Here is a 21,502-nt window from a genome sequence, read left to right on the forward strand (position 1 = left end):
CTTTTAATGTCTTCAATTTGCTAGTATTCTGTTGAGGATTTTTGCATGTATATTCATTTGTAAGAGATACTGGCCTGTAATTTTCTTTTTGTGTTATGTCCTTGCCTGTTTATGGTTTCAGGGTAATGTTGGCCTTGTAAAATGAGTTAGGAGGCATTCCCTCCTCTTTAATTTTTTTTTTGAAGAGTTTCAGAAGGATAGATGTTAGATCTTTGAATGCTCAGAATTCACCAGTGAAGCCATCTGGACTTTTGTTTTTGGGGAGATTTTTGATTACTATTTAAATTTCCTTACTAGTGATCAGTCAATTCAGGTTTTCTAATTTTTGTTTCAGTCTTGGATGGCTGTATGCCAAGAACTTGTCCATTTCTCCTAGGTAGTCCAGTTTTGTGGCACATAGCTTTACATAGTATTCTTTTATAATTCTTTGTATTTCTGTGGTATCCACTGTAACTTCTCTTCGTTCATTTCTGATTTCATTTGGGCCCTCTCTCTTTTTTTTGAGTCTAGCTATAGATTTACCAATTTTGTTTATCTTTTCAAAGAACCAGCTCTTTATTGATCTTTTCTGTTCTTTTTTTAGACTATTTCATTTATTTCTGCTCTGATCTTTATTTCCTTTCTTCTACTCACCTTGGGCTTTGTTTATTCTTTTTCTAGTTCCTTTCTAGGTGAAAGGTTAGAGTTTTTCAGATTTTTCTTGTTTCTTGAAGAAGGCTGGTATTGCTCTAAATTTCCTTCAGAACTTTTATGGCTATGTCCCACAGATTTTGGGTTATTGTATTTTCATTTTCATTTGTCTCAAGGTATTTTCTGATTTCTTCCTTGATTTTGTTGTTAAGTAGCATGTTGTTTAGCCTCCATGTGTTTGTGTGTTTTTTGGTTTTCCTCTTGTAATTGATTTCTAGTTTCATACCATCATGATCAGAGAAGATGATGATACGATTTCAGTATTCTTAAGTTTATTGAGATTTGCTTTGTGGCCTAACATGCGGTCTATCCTGGAAAATGTTCCATGTGCACTTGAAAAGAATGTGTATACTATTGCTTTTGGCTGAAGTGTACTAAAAATTTAAGGCATCTGGCCTAATGTGTCATTTAAGGCCACTATTTCCTTATTGATTTTCTTTCCAGATGCTCTATCCATTGATGTCATGGGGTGTTCAAGTCCCCGACTCTGACTGTATTACTATTGATTGCTCTCTTTATGTCTATCAATATTTGCTTTATATATTCAGGTGCTCCTATGTTGGCTGTGTCAATGTTTACAAAAATAATATTCTCTTGTTGGATTAATCCTTTTATCATTATGAAATGTCCTTGTCTCTTATTACAGCCTTTGTTTTAAAGTCTATTTTTCTAATATAAGTATTGCTACCCCAGCTTTTCTGTTTCCATTTGCACAAAATATCTTTTTCCATCCGCTTAATTTCAGTCTGTATTTATTTTTCTCAAAAGTGGGTCTCTTATAGGCAGAATATATATGGCTTGTTTTTTTAATCCATTCAGCCACCCTGTGTCTTTTGATTGGAGCATTCAGTCCATTTATACCTTAATTATTGATAGGTATGTAATTATTGCCATTTTGTTTTCTGCTTATTTTTGTAGCTGTTACTTATTCTCTTGCTCTCATCTTGTACATTGCTGACTTTCTACAGTATTGTTTGGATTCCTTTCTCTGTTTATTTCTTGTATCTCTCTTGTAGATTTTTGGTTTGTGGTTACCATGTGCTTCATATATACCAGGCTATGTTTATCACAGTCTCTTAAGTTGGAACACATTCTAAAATCACCAGTCTTTACCTTCTTCATATTTATCTTCTTGGCATTCTTTTTAAATTCTTTTGTGGGCTGTGTGCGCCCTCCTGTTGTAGTTGAGCCTTGATTGATGCTGGGACATCAGTGGGTGGGACTGAGCCTCCAGGTGACTGGCTGTGATTACAGCAGACCGGATGTTCTGTGGGAGCTGATCCCGCTCCCGTGGGAGCAGGAGTCTCTTTATCGGGTCTCTGGTGCCAGGCGAATCTGCCCTTCAGGTGTGTTGTTTGTGGAGCTGGTTGGGTGGTGCTGTGGTCTGAAGTTGTCCACAGGGGGTGCTGATTCTGGAGCCTCTTAGGAGGGGTTCTGGTGCAAGCCAACGTCAGCCTGTTTGTGCTCCCCTGGTGGGAGCTATAACGTGATCTGCAGTTGATGCCACTTGTGCTAGGACTGGAGATGCTTGGGAAAGGACAGTGCCACTAGCACTGGGCACCCCGATAGGAGCTGAGGCTGCTTAGTTGCACCTACATTCCAAGCCAACAGTGGCTACAGCTTGTGTCAGGCGTGGGGCCACTTACCAAGGCCAGCCACTACTTGTTTGGAGTTTGTAGACCTTTGAGAGATTTGAGGCAAGTTCAGAGCCTGAGCCCATACAGGCTGCCTGTGAGCCGCGGCTGATGGAAGAGGCTCTGGCTGGGTGTGCGAGTTCGGTGGGGTCTTGGATTCACCAGAGCCACTGCTATTAGCAGGTGAATGCAGAGCTCAGATTTGGCGCCTGCTGGCGGGGTGGGAAGAACACTCACCAAAGGCACAATGGCACCTGCCAGGGCTTTGGTCCCCAAAGAGCTGCAAGCCCCTCAGCCCTCACCCTGAAGCTAGTCCTTCAGTTCTTCCCCGTACGTCCCTGGCGCTTTTTGAGCTGCTGGCCCCGCCAGCTTAGAGCGACTGAGTTTGAGCAAGCGAGTCTGTGCGTGGGTCCCTCAAGAGGAGCCTCTGGCACTGCAGCAGCCCTGTCACTCAGCCACAGGCCCCACTGGTTTTCACAGCCACATGTCATGAGGACTCCTCTGCCCGGCAATGGGGCCCTGGCTGGGCAGCCTAGTGGGGGATGGGCCCCCTCGCTCCTGAGCGGGCACCTCTGCAGGAGGCAGATCCCTCCTGATTCGTAACCCCCACACCGTGGGGCTGGGGCCTGCTTGTTCTGCGTCTCCGCTCCTCCTTCCAGTCACCTCGTGGCTGCTTCTTTATATCCTTCGTTGCAGGGCTTCTGTACAGCTAATGTTCAGGTGCTTCTCAGCGTTTACCTCCTCTGCCATCTTGACCAGAAGTCCTTACTATGACTTTTAAAGTCTATTTTAGTTATTTTGATTTTGAAAACTTGTCATATTTGATAATTATTCACTAAGTTAGTAAAACAAAATATTTTTTTTTACCACGTTGCACAACAATAAATAAGGTACCAGTTTTGTAAGTATGAATAAAAACATTTAAAAGAAATAGAAATAATTTTAAACTATTAAGAGATTGATAAATATACTCACCAATAAAAGCACTATCGGATTCCAATAATGAATTTTTCAAGAAATCATTAGTGTCATCTCTGGGCTAAAAGAAATATCATATATTAATTACTATTTTTATTAGTCCTGAGTGGAAAAAGAAATTTGTATTGAGAGGCACAAGTCTCCACTGTTTCCAAAATTAGCACAACAGAATGGCTTCTTGCCTCCTACACTATGTTCCAACGCTCAGAAAATATAGGAAAACCCCTTCTATATTAAGGAAAATGAGGAGCCCAAAATTTATTAGCATTTTTGTAACAATCAAGATAAACGGTTGGTTTATGCTGAGTTTCTACTCAACAGACTATGATATTATTAATCCAGGATTTTAACCAAAATCCTAGATGTTTAATTTCAGTATCTTTCCACTGAGAAATATTGCTGCAGTGTGTCTCGGGCCAGGTACTATGGGCACAGGAGGACCTCTAGCATCCAGCCTGGGTTCAGATGTGGGTTTTACTGCTTGCTGACTGTGTGTCCGTGGGCTGGCAGTTTCCTCTTATGTAAACAGAAATAAGCATCCTTTGTTGTGAACTTCAGAGAAATAAATGTCAAGTACCTCCCAAATCAAGCACTAACAGCTGCCAACTGGTAACCCTGGGTAACTAACAGCCTAGCTGAGTCTTGCTTTTATAATCGGAAAATGGGGATAACTCTACCTGTATCATTAGTGTGTGTGAAGAGTAAGTTTAGTTCCAACCTTGATCTTTTCCCTTGAATTCTGTCTCTTACCTGCTACTCACCAGCTCCAACTGTTTGTCTAATAGGTGTCTCAAACTTCCTATGTCTAAAACTAAGTTCCTGGTTTTCTCCCCCACCCCTACATTTGTTTCTCCTATTTCTCAATCTCTGTAAATAGCAACTCCCAACCAAAACCTTGAAGCCCATCTTTGACTCCTCTCATACCTCACATCCAATATGTCAAAAATCCTATCAGGTCTCCTTTCCAAATAAATGCAGCCACTTCTGACCACTCCCACTGCTTCCACCCCAGGCTCTGTCACCTTACCTCTTACCCTAGATTATAGTAGAAGCCCCCTGACCCCTGTCTATTCCCAATAAACAGCAGTCAGTGATCATGTTAAAACATGAAACGGATCGTGGTACAGTCACCGTGTAAAGGCAAAACCCTCTGAGAGCCCGTGAGGCTCTGCAGTCTGCCCTCCCCTGTCCAACTTGCTCATGGCTCTCCAGCCTCCCGGCCTTCTCACTGCTCCTGAGACACAGCAGGCCTGCCCCCTCCTGGGGCCTCTGCTTCCTGCAGATGTGTCCCGGATATTTCACATGGCCACCTCCCTGATGTCCTTATGTGAATGTTACCTACTCAGTGAGAACTTTCATGACCACTCTATTTCACATTGTAAACTGTCACCCCCAGTACCCTTTCCTGGCTTACGGTTTTCTCCAGAGCCCCACAATTTAAGATACTATATATTTGATTGTCTCTCCTGCTTACCAGAAAGTAAGCCCTCAGAGGACAGGGATTTCTATTCTTCGTTCACTCCTGTAGCCCCAGCACCGAGAGTATCTGGCCCACAGTAAGTATTCAGCATGTATTTGTGGAGTGACAATGGCTCATCCCTTACCTTTTTTCAGTCTTTGCACAGATGTCACCTCCTCAGGGTAAGAATGACACCCGTATTTTCTTCATGGGCCTCCCCACTCCTTGTACATAGACTCCCACCTCTACTACTTGTATCGACAACAAACACAATCCCACACTCATTACAGGCCAGGACCTAGTCCAGGGCTTTCAGTATTTATCTCACATTCTCGCAACAACTCTTGAGCTATTTCTTATTTAATAAACATTAAATTTTTACATGCTAGGCCTGTCCCTATGTGTTGTGCAAATATTATTGAATTTAATCCTTACAGCCACCCTCAGAGGCAAGTACTATTATCCCATTTTACAGATGAGGAAGCTGAGTCACAGAAAGATTAAATGCCTTGCCTGAAGCCACACGGCTAAAAACAAATGAGCTTGAACAGCCTCGAGCTGGAGTCTGGTTCTTAGCTATTAGGTACATTACAACATACTCTGTCTACGTATTATACTAATACATCTCTACCCACTGCAGTGATGAGACAAGATTTTAAATCTTTCTTAATTCAGTATTCCTGAAAATTCAAAATTGGAATACTCACTTATATTCCTGAAAACTTTTGTCCCCCAATAGCTTGAAAAATTGTAACTGGCTCCTTACCATTCTTTGGTCTTGCATTTTAGCAGCTGGGATAGCATCCAAGCCCTCTACAGTCAACGGAGAACAAAACAAATGAAAAGGTCAGAAAAACATTGAAAAAATAAAAACAAATTGTAGAATATCTCTTGTGACTAGCTTTCTCCTAGAAATCACTTCTCAACTATCACGTTTCAGAATGTTTTTAAGATACTACTCATTTATTAATAAATATAACTCAGCATCCATTCTAGTTGGATACAATTCTTCCATTCACATTAGTGAATATAAAGAAGTAAAATCACTATGAACTTAAAACTGATACCTACAGACAAAGAAAATCTACAGGATTCTTCCCCATCTCCTCAGATTTCTACAATCTGTGTAGAAGGGTGTTGAGCAGAGGTAAACAGGCTTCCGCACTGAAACTGGAGGAAGCTACTCCGATTCCAGGCAGCTGGCTGAATGTGACTGTGTCATAGTTAAACCATATTCTTATGAAGTAAGTCATCCCAGTGTTTGTCAGACGTTGGGAGGTGGCTGCTGGGGGAATGGGTACCCTCAGTGCCGAAACACACCTCTATCCACCTGGGGACGACTTCTGAGCTAATCTGGTTACCAGGATGGTACCAAATCAGATCATCAGCTGGGTCTTCTAAAGAAAAATCCCACCAAAATGGGTATAAAGGCTGAATGTATCTGCTTCATTCTTCTCTCTTCTCTCCTGATGATATGCCCACTATTTATCATAGAATTTAGGCTATCCTGAATCAGATGGAGGGAAAATGCCCCCTGTATCCATCTTTGTCTAAGTCTGACCTGTGACATGGGCCTAGAGCGCTGCCCCGCTTACTCAGGGACACTGTCTTGTGCGGTCAAAGAACATTCCTCAGATTCTGCAGGCCAGGCAGCCTGCCCCAGTAGGGTCTGAAATTTTCCTAAATACGACTCACAGGACTCTCTCCTCCTCTTGTTGCCTGACTGTTGCGTTTGTATGATGCCTTTTCCATGGTAACCCCTCAAAGGCCTGACGGCTGGCGATGCCGGTGAAATACATGTGAGGGTCCCGCCAGCAGGGACCACCGAAGCTCTGAGGCAACGGGCTCCACTCTGCCTCCAGGTGCCCGAGCGCCCACCCCATGTACACACCGCCAAGGGACCCTGGATTTCTCTGCAGCATTCATCACATTTATACTTTTCAGCATCTAACTTCTTCAATGGCGGATAAGCAGATGCTTTCCAGATTACTGCTGTATGAAAAATGAACACACACACACGATAGAGAAATGCTCTTTCTTGGGGCACTGCGGACTTTGCTTAGCATTCCTCCCTTGCTTCCTAATTCCCAGTGCGATGTCACACGAGGATACCTGACCCCAGGCCTCACAGTGAGCACAGAGCTATCAGTGGAAAGACCCCGCCTGGGGCAGAAATCAGTACGAGAGATGGAGAAAGCAAGCCAGCACAGAACAGCCCATCACGACTGGAAGCCGTAACAGTTATTTCTTACCTTCAGCGCCGTCCTGCATTTTCATTCTATTCAGTCTCTTCTGCTGCTCTCTCAGCAGAGCTTGCTGCTGAATCTCTAAGGTGTGACGATCTCTCGGAGGATCCGGGTACATAAGTTTCAGGTCAAATCGTGTTTCTGAATCTGGTGCAGAAAAATAAGTTGTAAGAAACCTATGAGTCATCTAATTTCAAAATCAAGGAACAATATAAATGATGGAACATCACCAAAGTCAAAGGACATGATGTCATCATAAAACTAAGGGACACAAAATTAGTATTCTTTAAATAAATGCCTTTTCCAACTTGCCAACATTATAAGGGAGCCTCCAGGACAAGCAACAGCTTATGGAAGCATTGTCCATCCCTGCCACCCCACGCGCCCAAGATGCCACCAAGCGTATAGCAAGGCAACTAACTGTACAGGTCTATCCCGCTGGCAGACCCTGTATGCACAGCCGATCCCTATAACATACTGAAAAATTAGAATATGTTACTAGCCAGGTAACATTGGAGCCCTTGCAAACATGCAGAGAGCAAGATAAAAGCAGACTGGCTAGAACTTTAGAAGGGATGCCATCACTGGAGGAAATGACAGTCGAAGAATTCACCCATGCCGTAAATTCAAGAGTATCAATTGATCAGAATGAAAATGTTAAACATGATTTTAAAAAATTTAGTCTATAGATTTTAAAAGCCTCGAAAATATTGTTCCCTTTGATATAATTATACCACTGGGATATAATTTAAAGCAATTATCCCTAATGTGTAAAAAGCTTTATGATCAGAAATTATCAAAATAATAGTGAAAACTGGGAAGCCTGTGGAATAACAAAGAATTAAAAAATGGTTAAGAGCAAAGTGAACAGAAGAGACTGGACACATGAACTTGGATTGGACCCTGACTTCACTGCCTCCAGACTCAGTTTCCTCTCTGTGAAAAACAAAATATCAACAACTAAGTCACACAAATGAATGAGGACTACATGTGATCATATAAGGAAATGAATGGCTCCATCTTTATGGTTTAAACCTTTTTTGGTTTACAAGACCTCTTTATACTCAAAAATCGAGGATTCCCCCCCACACACACACACATTAGAAATTAACACTAAGAAGTTTTCAAAACGTGAGAACACACAAGCACACACTCTGTTAGCCTGCGAGCAATGCAGTCATCACATGCCTACAACCTCTGGAAAACCTGTACACACCCGGGACAATAAAAATGAAACAAATAGCATCTTAGTTTATAATAAAACCACTTTTGACCTCACAGATTCCATGACCAAACTCTGATACCCACTGGCTTCATACAATTCCTGGAAGTGATTTATTGATAGTAAGTGATCAATAAATCATAGCATAGAAAAATAACTATGGTATATGTAATTGATGACACTTCTAAATCCAAGTAAAAGAAATCACAAAATTATATAACACAACTATATCTTGTTTTTTTGTTTTGTTTTGTTTTTGTTTGTTTGAATTAGGCTCAAAAGAAGATTAGAAAACATCCAAAATATTAATGGTGTATTTATATTTAGGTAGCTTAAGGAAAGTGATCTTTCTCTCTTTCCATCTTTCTGTGTCTAAAACTTTGTTTAGTAAATATTACTTTTAAAAATATGAAAAAGAACAGTTTAAATTCTGGTTTATCTGGTATAGGTCCTATGAACACACATCCAACAATTGGCCTCCTCCACTCCAACACTTACCGGGTTGAATGTTCCTAAAGAAATACCACATGGAACATTGGTTCCTGTACACATTGTCAGTCTCCCAGGCCTCTGTACCTTGGCCACTTCCCGAATAAGCTTTCTCTCCTGCTCCTCCTATATCAAACCTTCTCTACAACCTTCCTTCAAAATCCTACATGTCCTCCTGTTTACTCAGGGACCCTGCTCTTGCCAACAATCACTCCTTCCTCCTATAACATCTCTTCACATTAGCATCCAAAACATTCCTCCAGCTCTGGACGCTTCTCTCCCTCCCAGCCAAGCTTCTGCTCATTGCTTCCAACACTTGCCTCCTATTCAATCCTCAACCCAAAGCTAATTGGCTTCCGATTCCATAAAAAATTCCACAGAAAGATCTAGTTGATGTCACCAATGGCCTGTGATCCAGCTGATACTCTCCATTACTCACCTTGGACAATGCCTCGTCGATACAGTGTCTGCCCTCAGCTCTCAGGGCACCACGTTCTGCTTTTCCTCCAGTCACTCTGGCTTCTCTGCCTCAGTCTCTTTCCTATGCTCATCTTGCTCCGTCCGCCCTCCATTCAGTTCCCAGTGCCATCCTTCACACCTGCCTTGTGCTCTATCTAACCCACTATCTGCCCTCCTGAAGAAAATACTTAGCAAAGCCAAGCTTCGTCTACCAGACTGGTCGACTGAAGAACTAGAGTATAAGGACGTTTTATCCATCAGCATAAAATATCACAAGTAAAACTTCAGAAAAAGGGTACAAACGTGTTTTATGATGCTTGAATGTGGGCAGAATGTTCTTACTGTATCTTAAGACAGCATTCTACTCACCTCTATCTTTCAGCTCACTGAAGTCCTGAATATTCTGGAAAGTAGTAGGGTCTAGGCCCTTCGGTGACTGTCTCCTGACCGGCGCTTGCAGCCGATGTCGGGCCATGTCAAAGATTCCCATGGGGTTCCGTTCTCTTCTCCTACAGATGTGACAGTCGTGATGAGCGTGTTGTACGGGAAGAAAATCTGAGTTCGCACTTCACTCAAGAAATCTGGCATCTTTCACCAGAATATTATAAAAACTTACTCTAATATCTATTCTTCTAATGCCTTATATTAAAAAATAGGATATTTACAGGGTCATCATAATCTTTCAAAACGCTCAGATGTGAAGTACCTTATTAGAAGATGTAGTTTACCTTAACATGTTCATGTAGGAGAAAGATCACAGTCTTTGAGGTCAGAGAGACAAAAATTCAAAGACGCACTCTGCTATTCAGCAGCACTTTGACCTTGATTTCATCCTCTGTGAGATGCAGGTACTGTCTGCCCCTTTTAGTCTTGTGAGCATGAGAACTACGTGAAATTATATGTTGTAAAGTACCCAGCATAGTACTTCATAGTACATGACGATTAGGTACTCAATAAATGTTACCTTCCCTAGCCTAAAATAGAGATTATACAGAAAAATACGGTATTAATGTGCTGCCCAATGTAACAGGTGTTACCGACAGCCCCTAACACTGATTCTACAATAGGCTTTCGGGGAACTTTATATCGACGTAATTAACACTCTATTCCTGTGGCACCTAGGGAATTAATATAACAGGCGGGGAGCTTGGGAAAGGAGCCTTCTGCTACGGCTTTGAGGGAGTGACGATGAGAGGACAGGGATGGGGGATGACATCTTGAGCCCTGAAAATGCAATAACACCAAGTATCTCCTGCTGCACCTTCAGCACCAGGTAGCCCGTTTTGTACAATGCAGCGCTACGCTATGGGTGTAAGAGAGTCGGCCAGACTCCTGCCTTCGTTTCTTTATTCACTGAATCTTGCCTGGGCACCTAGAAGGGAGGAGTGTGTTCCCCAGCCAATGCCCCTGCTGGCCTGGAGTTTCCTTTCCGGGGAAGGATTCGCCAGGGCCACAAAACTACCTTCTCAAGGCTGATACAGGCCTCTACTAGGGAACCACCTAGGGTAATAGGAACTGCAATGGAGATTCATTAAATCGCAAAACTAATACTAAACAGGCTTCTAGAAGGCATTAAAATTCATGCCAATAGTTAAACAGGTTGCTAAATTAGGAATTCGGTTATTAGATTTTCTATGCATGGGAGCTGGCTGGTGTTTGCTGTGTGCCTAGCACACAGTAGGAGCTCAATAATGTGGTGAATTAAATAAAAGATTCTTTTTGTGAAACTATTAACAAAATTGGAATAAAGAACCAACCCTGAGATGTCTCTGATCACAATACATATTAAAAATTATACCCAAGTAAATGCAGTTAACCAATTCTTGCTAAATGATGGTAATTCTAACACATCTAACAAGTTAGCATGTAGAATTTACAAGGTACTTTCAAATGCATGTATTTATTTATTCTTCACTAGACTCTCATCGGGTAGAAATTATCATGTATGATTTGCAAATGAGAAAACTGAAAAGCTGGCTGGTTTCTCTTTCTTAAATCATATTGGTTTGCCAAAAGAGAGCCCAGTTTTTAATTTATGAATGAAAATAAAATGTCAACAATCCATTATACTGAAATTAAATATGCATGTTTAGAATATGGAAAGTTGCAATAGTTAAGCATTTATAATATCATAAAAGTAAGTACAGAAAAACTGCGCTGATCTCTCGATTACATAGTAGTAGTTGACCTACTATAGAAGAATTATGGGAAATTACCACCTTGGGCTAACATTTCATTATCTAGCCAGTCTATCGCTTGAAATGTCCTCACCCTGTTTACGTAGCCAGAACACGCTTGGAGAATGCCAACAAAAATCTCAGCAAAGCAACACTAGGCAGGTAACATGCACAGGAAAATCCTCACACGCTGAAGGAGTCAGAGACAGCAGCAGGATCTTAATTTACATACACATTGATGGATACAGAACCACCACAGTCTGAAACTCAGCTGACACAGGCGTGCTCTCTAGCTTCGCCCACTAAGAGGACCTAGAAGCACTGACATCCAGGAGCAGCAACACACCCAGCTCCACACTCAGCATCTAAACCTCCTGCCCCAAGAGGAACGAGGGCCGGGTGGAGAAGTGGCTGATTGTAGGGCTGGGGCAGGGGCAATACAAGGTGGTCCTCATGCACCAGCTAGTACCAGAAAGGAAGGCACTGCTCAAATAACCAAAGGATGGGGACACGTCAAAGGGACACAGGAGTCAACCCTGGAAGAGCTCCAATGGCCAAAGCCACGACGATCTGAGCAACAACATAAATAATGGAGTGCTGGATCATAACCCAAAATACAAAATAAACATACATGAGAAGACAGTGATATAAATAAATGATTGAATAAATAAAGAAGGGAGAAGAAAGAAATCTTTCTTACAGAAGAATTCTAAAAACATACTATGTAGGTAACACCCTATCCCGGAGGTGGAGTGTAATCCCACCCTCCCCACTCCTAGTGATTTGTGTCCAAAGAAAAGTAACTCTGAGGTGGAGAAACCTGGCAGATAATACAGTAACCAAGTGAGAAAGGTTCCCATCCCAGGGGTGTCATGTGGATGCCGTGCACCTGTGATGAGGTGAGGTGAGGTGAGGTGAGGTGAGGTGAGGTGCGGTGCGGGACCCCTGTGCTATCATTTCCCAAAACCCTTAACCCCAGTCTAATCATGAGAAAACAGCAGAGGAGCCTGGGCCGGCAGACCTGCTACAGGATACCTGGCCAGTCCTCCCGTACATTGTTCCATCAGGGGCAACAAGGGCAGACTGACAGACCGCCCCACACAGACAGACGAGGCACGACAACTGAATGCAGTATGGCCGTCTGCAGCGACTGGCTCATGGAACAGAAAGAGGACAGTAACAGAAAAACTGGAGACAAACAGAAAACTGGCAATTTAGTTAGTAGTAACATTTCAAGGTCGGCTTCTTGATTGTGACAAGTGTACTCTGGTAAGGGCAGATGTCAACAGGCAAACTGGGTGCGGGGCATATGGAAACTCTCTACTATGTTTGCAAGTTTTATATCATCTAAAATTATGCCAAAATAGACTGTTTCGTTTTTTAAAAAATAGACATCCTTTAAAGAAAGTGTGGTACTTATCCACTACATTGATTTCATAACCCACTAAAAGACCGCAACCTACAGTTTGAAGAACATTGATTTAGAAAATGTATGATTCCTTTTGGCAAAAAAGATCAAATATTTGGTAGTCTGTAGGTTACTCTGCTGGAAAATAAGTATTTCAGAAAACAACCCATTGTAGAAGGAAAATATGAAAAATAGCTTTCAAATGAAATTGTCTGATTATTTCAACTCTGAAATCTTCCATTCCTATATCACTTCCCTCACAAGGACTAAATTCCTGTGCCTGACTTTATAGAAGCCGAAGAAAGGAAAGTAAGTAGATTGCTTTTAACACTGTCTGCTCTATGTCTTCTTCTAGTCTTTCAACTGTCTCTTCCCTACCTTGGACTCCTTGTCATTGGATTAGCAGACACCATGCTGCTGGCATCCTTCTGCCTCGTGCACATAAAGTCCCAATTAGCCAATTACTTTTCAATGATTTCTGCAGTGAAACAATCCATCCTAAAGACAGAGCTTAAAAAATGGCCTGCCCCCAGTACGGTTTTCTCATTAAGTCTAACCCTAGTAAACATTGCATTGTTAGGGATACCGTGTTTTCCTGAAAATGAGACCTAGCCAAACCATCAGCTCTAATGCGTCTTTTGGAGCAAAAATTAATATAGGACCCTGTCTTATATAAGACCCGGTCTTATAGTAAAGTAAGTCCGGGTCTTATATTTATATATTAATTTCTGCTCCAAAAGACTCATTAGAGTTGATGGTCTGGCTAGGTCTCATTTTCGTGGAAACACGGTAGTGTTTTTGGTTTTCCTTCAAGAAAGTACTATTTCTTCTTTATCTTTCTTCCTCTCCCTCTCAACTCCTCTGTCAACACGCCACTATCATCACCACTGCCATAAATATATTTATTATTGGCAGTGAAAAAGGACAGTTACAATGCTCAACTTAAACACTTTATGTTAGGTTAAATAATCATTAAATATACCATTATTTTCACAGTGAATAAACTCAACAATTGTGGATAAATGTTTTATGACGGCAACTTTATCTACATAAAATTGAAGAATGTGAATCAAAAAACACAAGTTAATTTTAAAAAGAGTTGCTTTAACAACAAAAGAGAAGAGAAAACCTACCACATACTACAAACACAAATAGACTCTAAAAATCACATATGATTTTGTATTAGTTGCACTGAGTCCCTCCACTAGAATATAATTATTTAGCTAGATCTCTTTTGGGAGAAAACGCTATTTCAGTCATTACAATTTCACCAACAATCTGTTAAAAACTTTTTTTAAGCATGCAAACTACCGTGCTTATATCCCCCAAAATAAAACCTAACTGGAAAATAAGCCCTAGCATGATTTTTCAGGATGACATCCCCTGAACATAAGCCCTAATGCATGTTTTGGAGCAAAAATTAATATAAGACCCAGCCTTATTTTGGGGGAAACACGGTACATCTTCTAATAAAGGTGGCTTTACAAGTACAGATAAATGAACCTGTTCGAAAACTGTACAATTACTGGATACACTCTGATTGACATATGATCCCTTATCCGAAACATGAAAGAATTCAATAATAAATAAAAAATGCAGTTTGAAACTTGCCTTATATGAATTTCATCATCACTGTCCATGTGTAGCAAGCGCCCTTGCAGACGGCGCTCTTCACTACGAAGCTGTTTTCTCATTTCTGATAATTCCATAATCACATTTTTTTTCTCCTCTGCAAATTCCCATTGGTGAGTAAAAAAATAAGACAGGAACAAAAGGTTAAACATTAAAACGTAACCTGACCTATAGAGCTAAGATGCTCAGAGAGACATGGAAGTTGTTTTTAATGCTTTACACATACAGGACATATTTATGAACATCATTAAGACCTACAAACACATTTCTGATAATACCGGAATTTCCAAAGTTAGGAAATATTCTCGGGGGGAGAGTGCAGCGGGAAAGGGGCAGCACAGTGAGGTTGCCATGGTGATGGAACAGCTCTGTCCCTTGGTTGTGCGGTGGAATTATCTGTGTATAATTACACATGATAAAAACGCATAGAACGCCCACACAAACATAATCGCACATGAATGAGTACATGCAAGGCCCGGGGAAGCCTGATGAGGCTCTGGAGTGCTCCAGCGTCGGTGTCCGTCCAGCTGTGATGGTGTCCTGGCTGTGATGCTGCGCTATGTTTGTAAGATGCTATCACTGAGGGAACTGGGAAGGGTACCCAGGGCCGCTCTACCTCTCTACTGTTTTGCAACCTTCTAGGAGTCCACAATTATTTCAGAATAAAAAGTTAACAAACAGTCTAGATTCCAGGTTTACCCTTCACTCTACCTTCGGCACGGAGCTGATTCTTCCTGGCAGGTACCGGAGGAGACTGCGCCCGGGACACGGAACGTTCCTGTTTAACAGTCGTGACAGATACACTCAGTGTGTCTTCCCTACTCAGAAGCTTTTCAGAGCAATTTCTGAACATCACTGTATGTGAAAGAAAGCAGACGCCCCACTCTCCTACCATGAACTTACCTACATCCGTTTCCCTTCCCACAACGCAGAGTCCTTTTCCTACTCCCACGGTAACTCCACCTGTGAGCGCTGCACCTGACCAGTGACTCCCACCGCATCCGTCAGTTGGTCCCCTTTCTCCACCCTCTTCCTCTCTCCAAGCACCTTCCTCTCAGCAAAGCTTAAAAATCTCTCCCTTTACACAAAGGTCTTACCTCACCCTCCAGCACTATCCACTGTCCCTTTTAGAGCCATGCTGCTTTGAAGAATCGTAAGTGCAGTATGTTCGGTGTCTGCGTCCTGATTTCCGTCCACTCTGCACCTCACAGCGACTGCCTTTGCTCCCACACTCCACTGACACTGCTCCCTCCAAAGTCACCAGCGATACCAAGGGACACACTCAATCGGCGTTTACATGGCCTGTAGCAACTGCTATCATTGCCACTCTCTGTCACTTTCCGTCTCTTATTTCCTTTCTCTGCTTCTTAAATGTTGGGAATTCTCCACTGTTCCATCTTCAGCCCTCTTTCCTTCCCCCAAACTCATCCGAGACGATCTCCATACACAGTAAATACCAGTATCTGTATCTCCTAAATATATCTGGACACTGTCACCCCTTCTCAGTTCTAATTGTCACTGCTTTCGTTTAGGTCCTCAAACTCTCACATCTGGACTTCTGCAAAAGATCCAGGCCTCCGAAATATATCTCCATGTGGCTGCCTGAGAGAACCTTATGCAAGATAAGATGGCCACGTCATTTTCCTATTTAAACATTACAGTTTCCTCCATCCATTATCTACCACGGACTTACTAAATCAGAATCTGAGAGGGTGGGATTCCGGAAGATGTTCTAATACATGCCTTTGTCTATTCTGGTCATTAACTGTTTGGTATCCAGCAGCCTATGGCATAAAGTCAAACCCATCGCACTCTATCCAACAGCCTGCATGTGTGTGACCTCCACCTCCTGGGCCACCATACCCAGCGTCCTCAAGCCGGACTAAACCACAGTGCATTCGCCACGTGTGCCAGGTGGTTACTTCCCTCCACCGTTTTGCACCTGCTCAAAGTCCCTCACCCTCCTTCTCTTTCTGGCAAACTCGTACTCATTTTTCAAGAGTCAATTCAGGGATCAATCCTTCTGGAACATTTTCCCAGCTCTCTTTTGATTGTAGCTCAGTCTAAAGTATAAGGGACTTCAGTAGCATAACTCCAGCTAGCTAGAAGATACATCACCAAAGAAAAGGCCTTCTTGAGGGCCCGGCCAAGAACCATGTGCTGAATTCTGATTTCTCAAAAGATTTTAACTTTAGGACACCAAGTATTATCAGTTACAACAGACACAGCAAATTAATGTAGACATTATTTGTATTTCAGATCTGAAAAAATCTAACCTAGCTAAATACGTGAATAGGAAAATCTCTTTTAATTTCCCCAATCCAAAATAACTTAGTAAGATGAAAAATGAAAAGAAGTATATACCTGCGTAAAGGAACTTATAATGCTGTCAACTGAAGGAGGTCTTTGGAGTTTGCTTGCAATTTTGTTCTGAAGAGCAGGAACTACGGGAGAAGGCTGTCTCAAGTGCTAAAACAAAGAAAGAAGTGTGTGTGTGTGTACACACGCACACACACACCAATAAATATGTGTATATATACACACAATCACACATATGGACACGTGTGAGTGTGTGCACACATACACCTCTGGTAATTAACAGGACCACCTAAGAAGTTCAGAATGTCATTGCATTTATTTAGTAAAATATTTTTCACCAAAAAAGTCAGAAAAACCATTACATAAAATCAAATATATCAGTTATGATAAACATAAATGGATTGAGACGTCCTTATTAAAAGAATATGACTCTCAGATCAGGATAAAAAAATTCAACAAACTTAAGTAAAGCAATAGCATACCAAATATTAGAAAAGCAACAAAAGCAAAAAATATAAACGAAGTGAAAAATTATCTTAGTAATAAAAAGAAATAGGACAACACAATAAACAAACAAAACCCCTTTTCTGGAAAATATAAATCAATATTTAAAATCTAAATTTCCTCCTCATCAAGAGCATCATGGATGAAGGAATTTTCCAGATCACAGTAGGGTTCTATGTCTCCACATAAAAATAAAACAGGATTTCAGTTCACAGTGTAATAAAGCTAACAGTTCCCAAGTTCACATTAAAATCAAAATACGAAAAACGTAAAAACTCCCAACAAAATGCAATAATAATTATTTGGGTAAAAAAATCCCTCCAAACCACAGTATATGTGTGGATGTTAAATTGTTCATTTTGCACAATAGAAAATCAATTATTACAATTCAGTGGTGACTTGGATAAAATTAGAAACATATGAAAGAGAAAGTTTTTTTAAAAAACCTCTAGGTGACCACAAACAGAATTATAAAGACAATATAAACCTTCTACTAGAGAACAGTAGAGGATGAACAAAGCATAGTCCGCATAATAAGAAAACAACTATCAAGGAAGCAAAAGAAAAAGTCAAATTCAATTAATCAAATATATTGATTATGATAAACAAATGGATTTAGATATCCCTATCTAAAAGATTACAACTCTGAATTAGGGTAAAAATACAAATTCAAAAAATTAAATAAATATACATGTTAGCTGAAAAATTAAAAAAATGGTGACACAAATAAAACCTAAGAGTACACAAAAATATATATCAGACATACATAAATGAAAAAAAAAATGGTAGCTAGCAATGACAATTTCAGAATTAAGGGTCAACGGATTAAATGGATCAAAGCTGGTTTAAAAGTGTATGGTAATTCACAAGTAAACTTTACCACTTATAAAATTATACATTCCTAAGAAATATCATTTTTTCTTAAAAAAAATAAGATACTGGAGGAAACACAATTGTGGGAAACTAACAAATCTCATTCTTAAATAATCTATTTTACAATAAAACATTCTGTGTTTTCTACTCAATTTTGTTGTAATACTACTCTGAAAAAACTTAGTTAAAAAAAGAATGTGATATTTGAACAACACACCTTAAAAGGCTTAACAAATATATATCCAACTTTATATCCTAAGAATGAAGACTATTGTCTAACATTCTTAGAACACTGAAAATAAACATAATAAAAAATGCAGATCCTGACTTATAAATTCTCTCAATGTTTTAGCAAATTCTAATTCTCATAATCTTGCTGAATACTTACCATTTCTATCACAACAAAATCCTGGCATGAGAAGTCAGATCGTGTATTTGAACCAATCAGAAATGGCTCATGTCACCTACAGTTGGTTACACACTGGACAGTGGACCAAACCACATAAATACACCAGAGGGGCCCACTGGTAAAAAGCAATCTTTTTGTGAATCCTGCTTAGAAAAAATGTTTGTATAAATCTAAATTTCTAAAAACAATTTTTTTTAAATTAAATTGGGCCAAATGTACAAGACATACAGGGGTTTTCAAAGTGTGGTCCACAGGCCGGCGGCATCCGAACCCCTAAGGATGCTTACAGATTCCTGGACTGCCTCAGACTCCATAAATCAGACACTTCGTAGGTGAGACCCAGGCATACGCATTTGTAACATGACAGTTATACATATAGAATTTTAAATACGACTTTGAAATATGAGCACCAGTGTATACTGTATCTCTAAGGGCCAACTGGCTTTCTAGAGAGAAAAGCTCTGTCTAGTAACTTTGATCCATGCACTGAACTGGGAACACAAACCCTCTACCTCAAGAGATACGGACTTCAAACCAGCCTCTGGTGAGCCATCAGTTTTTCTTCTGAAACTTGCAATCCATCGTGGACAAATGTGTACACAGAGAGAACAAATTACTAGATAAATGAAAAACTTTAGAGGACGTTACACAATTCAAGCCCAACTTTTCTCTTACTAGATTCAGCAGACAGAAAATTACTCTTACAAATTGACAAAAATAGGTTTCCCAACACTTGTTCTCAATTTCTGCATTGCTCTTGTCATGAACGGTTCAGAGGGTGCTGGTCCAGACCATGGGAACAAAACGAAGCTGCCTAAGTCAACCCATTCCATTCAAAGCAGGGACATGGGCTCCTACGGAGGTCCAGTGTGGCGCCAGACGCAGCGGTAAGGCAGAAGTGAGAGCCTGAGCACCTCCTCCGCTTTCTCCCTGAGGCTACCAGCTCCACAACGCTCAGAGTGAAAGTGGGTTAAACTATAGGCTTAGCTGACATTTTTGTCTGAAACTTACCTTTGTTTCTTCCCCAACTGTATTTTCTCTTTCATAATAGTGCTGAAGTTGTAGGTTATGTTTCTCTTCTTCTTCTTTCTTCTTTCTTTCTGCTTCTTTTCGTCTTTCTTCAGCTAACCGAATAAGCTCTTCATTTTTTAGCCTTTGCTTTAAAATAAAGAGAAAAACATATATGCTCCACACACACATTCTATATAGTCCATTCAAAAATTTGCTGCCTTATTTGAAATATATATTTGAAATATATAGTGTTCTAAAACATAAAGAAGTCGTACGCTTAACAATAAAATGTCAGACATCTTTTAGAACATTCTTAGTTAGCCTGAACTATTTTTTGGCTTAAAAAAGTCATCATTTATCTCTTTTCTTAACTTACTCTTTCACATATAATATCCAGTGAATGAATACTGATCTGGTAATTTCTAAATATACTCCAAGACCAGTCTCCTATATAAATAATACACATCTTTTCAAGTCAAGATAAAAATTTCACTTTCAGGCTAAGTAGAAAAATAGAGTAGGAAAAAAACAGCACCTCCTCCTCCTTCTCCCTTTTCTTTTCCTGTTCCTCTTCATACTCTTGCTGGATTCGTGCCCTCTGTTCTGCGAGCCGTTTTTCTTCTTTTTCTTCTTCAATTCTTAGTCTCTCTCGCTCTGCTTCCTCTCTTTTTTTCTTTTCTTCAATCTAAAGAATCAAATCTAGTTATTTCTTTGTAAACTATTGAAAAGTTAGAATACCACTTAATTTTTCTGAGTATTCTATGAATTCAACATTTGTATCCTCTTTTTGCAAATTAAGTTCCTAAATATTTCAGTTTCCTGTATTTTATTAGGGAGGCTACATGATGTGATGTTAAGAGCTATGTGTAACATTCCAGCTCCACCCAATACTTACAAACTATGTGTGACCTTAAGAAACTCTCTTGTTCAGTTTTCTCATCTGGTAAAAAGAATTATTAATGTCTACATCTCAAAAGAGTACTCAAAGAATTGAAGTGAAAAATGTATGCAAAAAACATAAAAGTTCCTCCAAAAACAGAAGGTATGCAATACATAATTCATAATGACGTTATTCTATAACTATTGCTACTGTATGTCTCAAAGTTCCTTGGCTTCATAAGTATCCTGAAACAACAGTAAAATCAGTATTTTAGCATTCAATCATTCTTTATGCAAGAATCCCTCCCCAGAAAGCCCTTTCTTCTTTCCTATCTACTGACAAGTTGTAAGGTGAAATAGGTTAGCCACAAGGATTCATAAATAAGTTTCATCTTGAATGCCACCTGGGTCGTTCAGTACCGAATACTCTGGGGATATTCAAAGACAGGTCATTCAGGTCCAAGATCTGAAAGGAAGGGAGCCCTAAGAGAGAGTCTACGTCCTCCATGAATGAAGCAGGGCAGCAGAGCTGCTGGTACTCATGATACTGGCATAAGGTACCAACAGATTTTAGTTACTCTTAAATATGGATTGATTGTGGCTACTTATATTTTTACTGTTTTCGTCTGCATTATGTCTAGCTTCAAGATTGTTATATCTAGTGCTGTCCATCTTTTGAGCTATAAGAACTTTCATCTTCTTACACATCCCATGATTTCACATGCTAGGGCTTTTTCCATTCTTTCACACATCACTATTAAATATGCACAATCCTAATATTTAGCACGAAGCAGTGTGCACATAATCACTTCTTCAAGTACAACATACTTATAGAAAACATCATTTCTGATCTATACTCGTACAACAAAACCTCACATCGGACACTCAGTTCCCCTTTTTCTCACCCCATGAAAAGAAAACCATCATCACAGGGTCAGTTCTCCACAAAGGATCCCAGTCAATGATCACACACCCAATGAGCCCACGGAAATACCATTCCAACGGAAATGCTACACAGTTCAACAGAAAGGGGAAAGCTATATGCTGGGTGAGTGGTTTTTAAACTGTATGATACAAAAGTGCTTCAAGGGTCATGGAAATATTTTACTAAAT

The 21,502-nt window shown here is 40.3% G+C and overlaps 1 protein-coding gene across 11 annotated transcripts in view; it reads right to left on the bottom strand.

Annotated features, from left to right (window-relative positions):
- Nucleotides 1–21,502, bottom strand: part of CSPP1 (centrosome and spindle pole associated protein 1) — a 107,075-nt gene that overhangs the window by 9,680 nt on the left and 75,893 nt on the right. For all 11 annotated transcript variants that reach the window (XM_033126708.1, XM_033126712.1, XM_033126716.1 and 8 more), the window contains 9 exons: nucleotides 20,046–20,195; nucleotides 19,511–19,657; nucleotides 16,759–16,863; nucleotides 15,106–15,172; nucleotides 14,374–14,491; nucleotides 9,547–9,686; nucleotides 7,014–7,154; nucleotides 5,528–5,574; nucleotides 3,300–3,363 (listed from right to left, as the gene is read on the bottom strand). In XM_033126708.1, coding sequence (XP_032982599.1) covers nucleotides 3,300–3,363; nucleotides 5,528–5,574; nucleotides 7,014–7,154; nucleotides 9,547–9,686; nucleotides 14,374–14,491; nucleotides 15,106–15,172; nucleotides 16,759–16,863; nucleotides 19,511–19,657; nucleotides 20,046–20,195 — 979 coding nt within the window. The remainder of the gene's footprint in view (nucleotides 1–3,299; nucleotides 3,364–5,527; nucleotides 5,575–7,013; nucleotides 7,155–9,546; nucleotides 9,687–14,373; nucleotides 14,492–15,105; nucleotides 15,173–16,758; nucleotides 16,864–19,510; nucleotides 19,658–20,045; nucleotides 20,196–21,502) is intronic.

The sequence above is a fragment of the Rhinolophus ferrumequinum genome, chromosome 14 (genome assembly GCF_004115265.2).
Source record: "Rhinolophus ferrumequinum isolate MPI-CBG mRhiFer1 chromosome 14, mRhiFer1_v1.p, whole genome shotgun sequence".
Classification (NCBI taxonomy): Eukaryota; Metazoa; Chordata; class Mammalia; order Chiroptera; family Rhinolophidae; genus Rhinolophus; species Rhinolophus ferrumequinum.